At 43.5% G+C, this 7638-nt stretch overlaps 1 protein-coding gene across 1 annotated transcript; it reads left to right on the top strand.

Annotated features, from left to right (window-relative positions):
- The first annotated feature begins 433 nt into the window (after positions 1-433).
- gja1b (gap junction protein alpha 1b) lies at positions 434-5681 on the top strand. Its single transcript, XM_012829211.3, has 2 exons — positions 434-598; positions 2611-5681. The coding sequence occupies exon 2, from the start codon at positions 2627-2629 to the stop codon at positions 3773-3775; it is 1149 nt and encodes a 382-aa protein (XP_012684665.1). The 5' UTR covers positions 434-598; positions 2611-2626; the 3' UTR covers positions 3776-5681.
- Positions 5682-7638: the final 1957 nt, after the last annotated feature.

Raw genomic sequence — 7638 nt, forward strand, 5'->3', positions numbered from 1 at the left:
ACAATGCACACTCTACATTAACTTTACTTTTAGGCAAAATATACACAATATTTGGGACCAAAGACAAGTGACTTTGAAATCATTATGTGTTGCATGGTCAGAATAGAAAATATGATAAAAACATGCCTAAATAAAAAATAATGTATCCCTTCAAAACCACTTTATAGTTTTTATGACTTTTTAATTATCACAAACTCATTTAGAGATAATGTGCACAGGGTGAAACCTAAGTGTCTCTGTTACCTACGTAACTACACAGAGTCTGCGGATTTAATGTCTTGAAATACGGAGTTTGAAACTTTCTGCTATGCGCTTCCATGCGTTCAGATGTGTACGTTTGTTAAAGAGTTCAGTGAGGAGTCCAGGAGGTCCGACACTTCTGACGTAGGGAATCAGGTGACAAAACTTTTCTCTCTCTAGATTCTCTCCCTCCTTCTCAACCCGCACGAAGACTGTTATAAGCAAGGAAAGTTTGACAAGTGGTGCTCAGTTTCTCTGTAGTCCCAAACTTGGATTTCAAGAAAGCGGCGACTGTTTGAGAAGAAGTTACGGAGAAAGTGCCTCCGGGCTCTCTTCTTACTTCTCGGTGACTTTCCAGGTAAGCTTGAGATAACTTTGACAACTTCAAAGAAGAAAACAGTGCATTTTACGTCTTTATAGTAGTTTGTGAGAACTTTGATTTGAGAGTGCATCTCAACATTTTGTGAGCATATGAGACACAAATCTTTTTGAGGCTCAATCTCAATGAGTTGATTTTGGTCTAGAACATTTAAAATAAATGAATTGTAAATATAGAAGTAGTTGTGTTGTGAATCATTCAGGGTTTTACATGCCCACGTTTTTAGATATTTGCTGCAGATTCTGGAAAAGGATTTTACATCAAAATATTGAGCATCTGTAGCGTACACTGTCGCTTATACATCTTGACGGTAAAATGAGACGGTGATCTTGCCAACAATAATAGTCTTAAGAACAATTAATAGTTAATTATTTTACATTTTTAGGGGTTCTCAGACAAAAAATGAATGGGAAATAAACCATATTTACACTTGGATCCCTTTTCACTGTTAGATTGTAATCAGATAAAGCTCTTTCCCCTGTTAAGACCAGTCACACTTAACTTGAACTCGAAATTTGTTTTAGTCCTGTCGCGCATCTGGAAGGCACACGTTTCACAGCTGTGGGAATGTGAAGTTCTTTCTGGATGGCACTATATTAGACCAGTGGTCTATCTGGAATCTTAGGCCTACCTGCGAACTTTAATACAGAGTCAGAATTCGGGGTTTCAAATCGGGGTACAACGCACCTATACAATATTTAGCCTATAGTGAGCGTTATGGGGGACCAGAAGGGGCTTTGCTTTGTGTATTGTAAACAAATATGGAGTAAATTGAAAGAGAGGCTTTACTTAATAATTCATTAAAGTGCCCCACAAACGACCCAGTGTGGTTTTTGTACCAAGAAAGAAGTTGCGTCCTGTAAAACCACTGAAAATGTATACCGGATTCAGCGAATTTAAGCCGTACGTAGCTATTCTTTGCAATTTTTCCGAGGCAGCGGGCAGTGCCGTCTCCTGAACCCCGTTGTGTGGTCCCGACAGCTTGATAAAAAAAAAACAGAAAATACCCTGTAATCTCGGCATTTCACTCCTTTAACAAGGTACTCTTGACATCTTTTCTAAATAAACTGGGCCCTTGGTGGTTCACTGATGGCATCCGTCTACGCATTATGTGCAGTCACTCGCCTCTTTCCTATGTGTTCGAGCTGTGGGTTTTAATCGTCACAGTCTCCCACTAGATGAAATGTTTCAGTGATTTTAGAGCGGTGCTGGCAACTGCAACCAGGCCAGAACAGAGCTACCTGTTACCAGGCTCAGAGAAAGATACTAGTGAAAACCAGTAGGCTACAGCGGCTACAGACCTGAGAGGTGAAAGTTTCGTTTGTAGGTTTCAGTAAACCGACTGCGTCGCGGTTGCATAGATACAAGTATGGCAGAGTCTGTGGTGCCAATTAAGAATTCATACAAAAGGATACAATCCATTTTAGGCATAATTCCTGCAGACTGGACCAGGCATGGTTGTAAATACGTTTAGGTATGGATTGCTGCATCTTGATGGGATCCTAGAGGACCCTTGAGGACTTCTTTCATTGACTATATGGTCTTTAATGTTTATAGGGACTTTCTTGCGAAATGGTTTGATAAAGAACAGGTCCACAGCGCAAATGTGCAGTCTTATAAAAGGAAAAACAAACAAACATGAAATTGACGGTCATACAAAACTTTGACGACCACCTGCATGTGTCACACTGTCCACTTATTTTTCAGTGAACACGGCTGTAAATAGAGTTTCTCTATCAGATATTTCAACCTCATGGATGTGCACTGAGTCTGCAAAGCAATCTCAAGTGCCTTTGAGGCCCAGATCCTACGCCAACTTACTTGTGGTGGTTGCAATATCACAAATAACTGCAGTGTAGGCAGTTGATGATTATTGCCCCACAGGATTTGTACAGGGTTGTGTATTTCAATAGCTTTGACTTTTTGTGCAATCTGGGATGCTTTTACAACTGTTAGATGGGTGACCTTTAATGTTTTTGATCTGTTTGCAGTTAGAACTCCCTCGAGATGGGTGACTGGAGTGCTTTGGGAAGACTCCTGGACAAAGTCCAGGCTTACTCCACGGCCGGTGGAAAAGTCTGGCTCTCCGTGCTTTTCATCTTTCGCATCCTGGTGCTGGGGACGGCAGTGGAGTCGGCGTGGGGCGATGAACAGTCGGCCTTCAAATGCAACACGCAGCAGCCCGGTTGCGAGAACGTCTGCTACGACAAGTCCTTTCCTATCTCGCACGTGCGCTACTGGGTGCTACAGATTATCTTCGTGTCCACGCCCACGCTGCTCTACCTGGCTCACGTCTTCTACCTGATGCGCAAGGAGGAGAAGCTCAACCGCAAGAAAGAGGAGCTGAAGTTGGTGGGCAACGACGGTGGTGACGTGGAGATCCCGCTGCAGAAGATCGAGATGAAGAAGCTCAAGCACGGGCTGCAGGAGCACGGCAAGGTCAAGATGAAGGGCGCCCTCTTGCGCACCTACATCTTTAGCATCCTCTTCAAGTCGCTCTTCGAGGTGGGCTTCCTGGTCATCCAGTGGTACTTGTACGGCTTCACGCTTGCGGCAGTGTACACTTGCGAGCGCGACCCCTGCCCGCACCGCGTGGACTGCTTTCTCTCCCGGCCCACGGAGAAGACTGTCTTCATCATCTTCATGCTGGTGGTTTCGCTGGTGTCCCTGGGGCTCAACGTAGTCGAGCTGTTCTACGTCTTCTACAAGCGTATCAAGGACCGCGTCAAGGGGAATCAGGGTAACCTCTACCCCATCGCCGGCACCATGAGCACCACGCCCAAGGACATGTCCACCACCAAGTACGCCTACTACAACGGATGCTCATCGCCCACCGCCCCACTCTCCCCCATGTCACCGCCAGGCTACAAGCTGGCCACGGGGGAGAGGACCAACTCCTGTCGCATTTATAACAAGCAGGCCAACGAGCAGAACTGGGCCAACTACAGCACGGAGCAGAACCGGCTGGGCCAGAACGGCAGCACCATCTCCAACTCGCATGCCCAGGCCTTTGACTTCCCAGATGGCACCCAGGAGCACCAGAAACTGCCGCCGGGCCACGAGCTTCAGCCACTGGCGCTCCTGGACCCAAGGCCTTGCAGCCGGGCCAGCAGCCGCATCAGCAGCCGACCACGGCCGGACGATCTAGACGTCTAGCCCCGGCGGTCAATCCCCCACCCACCCCTCTTTGTCCCAGCCACCATCCTCGACCCCCCCACCCTTCCCTCCCTGTCTTCCTCTAGGTCCCCCACTCTCTCTCTCTCTCTCTCTCTCTCAATCCCTTTGTCTTCTGAAGAGCGGGGGGTCACCATGGCCAGAGAACAGAAGGCACAAAGAGGCCACCTCACGTGCTAGGAGCAAAGAGGAATAAGAGTAGGGTGGTGAGGCCGATGGTTCCTCCTCTACCCCCCTGACCCTCCCTTCCTCATCCACTGTTCTCACCAGACTCTAGTCATCAGAGACTTTTAAAAAACAATTACTTAACACTGCTGGAGGTACTATCTATTAATGATGATGTTGAAACTAGTGGAGCTAACAAGCCTTAACAACAGAACAGCTATGGAGGAGGGAAGGGCACAAGACTCTGATGTTCTGTTTGCTGATTCCCATGACAGTCCCTCACTTCACAGTAGAAGATTATGCCTTGGTGATGTGTTTGGTTTGATCGACCTGTGTTGGTGTAATCCGGTGACCATACACACACACACACACACACACCCTCTAACACACACATGCACACACACACACCCACATAGAAAAACAAAGAACATTCCAATTTGAAAATGTTGCACTTGTAGTTCATTTACTGAAAGCAGTCTAACACGAACTAAAGAAAGAAAGGAAAACATAAAAAGGAAACAAATCACTTGGGTCTAGTCCCCATTATGCGCCTTCTCTCGCAAGACCTCAAGTCCATCATGTGAAACAGGGTTGTGAGTAAATTCTAATGCTAAATATCATGACATACTATTTATTTATTACCAAACATATACAGGACATCCACCACTAGGCGAGGATTGACTACTACCCAAGGTCATAATCATGTGAGTAATGTTTGAAGTCACTATACCCAACTGCATATTTATTGACCACAATCCAAATTTCAGAAATACACAAGTGAAAGGTCGCTCTTTTAGTAATTGTAGTGGACTGTCATTTCCTGATAAACTTTGAATTTATGTGCTGTCAGTTTTATTGATTTGTGTTTTTTTTTTGTGGGATATGTTTGATGTCTGGACTAAAGCTGCTGTAAGATACACAGCTTGACTCTTTTGCAAAATTTTGTTTTTAAAACTTTTTATTTTAAAGAAATGTTTTGTTTTTCTCTTTTTCTCTCAAAGGTGATATTTTATTTTGTTCTTTTTTGAATGGGAGAAGAAGGCAGTGGAGAGCGTTTTTTTTATTAATTTTTTTTATTCAATGTAATCTTGCTGCTTGAGAGATAGATTTTTAGTACTGTAAATCAAGCTAACTGTGTCACAAATGTGAGTTTTTAGAAGACTGCTTAGAGAGCTGGACTAATATTTAGTCACTATATTGAAATATGGTATACACCAATGTAGCTCCACAAACACCAAACATTAGTTGATGAAATTTCAATTGGACAATTATGAATTCCACAACTTTGCATCATAGATTTTGGTACTCGAACACGCAGGATCAGGAATTATGTTTCAGCTACAATGGTGTTTGCACTGAAATCCTGGCTAGGTTGTAATATGATGCAAAAAAAGTGGCAAATGTTCTCTGATATGCATGATACTAATTTATTTTTTACAACATACAAGGCAAAAAATGACCACATTTCCATAGAGCTGTACCTTTGGGTTTTGATCTGTTGATGTCAATATCAGATTTTCCATCCAATGACAGACAAAAATTTGTTTGCATATTTGTTTGATAGAAGTGTGATGAGATGAAGTCACTCCATGGAAATACACTGTTGTACAGTGTTCAAGTGCATGAGAAGAAAAATAACAGAACAGAACAAAACAAAACAAAACATCATTAATCATATCTGTGAAAAGCTAATTTTAACCAATAAAGATTTTTTTCTTTCTTATATTTGTTTTCATTCATTTTTACATACATATGTTAGATAGCTTAAAACGTTTGCCCTGTTGCCACTAGAAAGGAAGGTACAGATAAAGTATGTTACATATATGTTTTAAAAGGCCCAAGAAAGTTAGAAAATTTCACCATATAAAAATATCCAGTGTGCTCTCCCTTATCCAAGTTTCCTATTTAACCTCTCTACAACACTAAATAAAACCATATGCTGGAGCTGAATCTGTGGGCCACATGTGGTTGAAACAAGAATGGGCAAAAAACCCTTGACTTTGATCTAGTGCTAATTAATCCAGATTTTAAATTCTACATTCAGCTTTTATCAAGAATATTACAAGCAGTGGTTTCAGGTACATGAATGTTGAAAGCGAAAGCTATAAAAAGGGTGACTAATTGTTGCCCTGTTGTACACTTACCAAACAGAATATCATCAACATGACATGCACCTACCACCCGTGTGAAGCTGAAGACAAGCACTTTGTCCCAATTAAAATTAACTTGGGTGAAATGCGTTTGTTAGCAATTAGGAGTCAGTAGCAAAAATGTTTCTGAGGAAATGGGTATCCAACTGCCTCCCCCTCCGTGTCCAACGGAACACCTGCATGCTCGTAATATCATAACATTTCATCCCCTTGAGCCCTTAGTGAACCAATCAGTGACATCCACTTCCAGGGCAGGTCGGGGGAAGAAAGAGTCGGGTGATGTTTGTGCACGTCTCGTTGTTTATTTTTGGAAACGTGAGGATTCAAGTGAGGACAGTTTTACTGCACATAAAGCTTTATTTCCCCCACAGACTACTGAGAGAGCCTTGGCGTCTGAGTCGCAGCACCACCGCACAGACCACAGCTCCAGGGTGGTGCTACGAGTGTACATGCTAATCGCTGCCAACTCAGACTAAAAATGGCACATCATCCCTACGCGTCAGCCCCGTGCCCTAATAAAAACGGCTGGCGAGTGGTCCTCGTAATTCTTTTTTTTTCCTCAAACTTTCGTCAGCACTCTGGCTGTGGAACAAATTAGTTTTGAATTTTTCAACTTTCAAAATTACACGTTTCTCAAGTTCCTCTTTTTTTTCCTCCCACAGAAATCATAGTGTGCTACATGAGAGACTTCCTGGCCGACTCTTGAACTACCGGTTTGGGTGTGCGTGTGTAGGGGGGGTATTTCAGTACTGGATCGGCTCTTCAAAAGGACACCAGTGGAGGTTAGGCTACCGAATATGTCCATCTGCTTTCATTGGCCTTCCACATGAAAGCCCTTCTCTATGGCTTGTTTACCACCAAACTCTTTGTACATGGGTCAGATGGGTGCACTCTTAGACCAGCACAGAGGATCCCCGCATGGCTCCTTACGGGTCAGAGGAGTGTAGGTTAAACAGCTCATCATATTTCATCCTTGCGAGCAGGGCCCAGTTTCTCTCTCTCCCTCTCTGGTCTGCAGGCAGAAAACCCGGCCACCGAACACATTCCCTTCATTCTGCGTGCAAATGTGAGAATGTTTCTCAGTTTTTTTTTTTTAACTGCGGAGAAGGGAACAGTCTCAGGCCTGCTGTTTTTGAGCCACACCGCAGTGTACGGATATCATGCTCAGTCATGTTTCCTGAAAGATCCACACACACACACACACACACTCCCAACTGTTTACATGAGTATAAGTAAAGGAAAACAATAAGATGCTTCCAACGCATTAACGTCAAGAGTGGCTGAGCTCGAATGGTGGCTCAGTTTTCTTTGCGGTCGAAAAAATTGAATTCAGACCCAATCCATTTTCTTTTTTTCTTTTTTCCACTCTCTTTGGGTCAGACAGAAGGGGGGTTGCTGGGATGGCTGTGGCTTTATTAAAAGATGGGAGCACAGCATTTAAAGGGCTCAAGAACATGCCACATGCTCTACTGTTACGCGCAGAGAACATCACAGCAGAAACAGTCCACTTTATTAACACAGTACTGAAGA

The sequence above is a fragment of the Clupea harengus genome, chromosome 15, assembly GCF_900700415.2.
Source record: "Clupea harengus chromosome 15, Ch_v2.0.2, whole genome shotgun sequence".
NCBI classification, from domain to species: Eukaryota; Metazoa; Chordata; class Actinopteri; order Clupeiformes; family Clupeidae; genus Clupea; species Clupea harengus.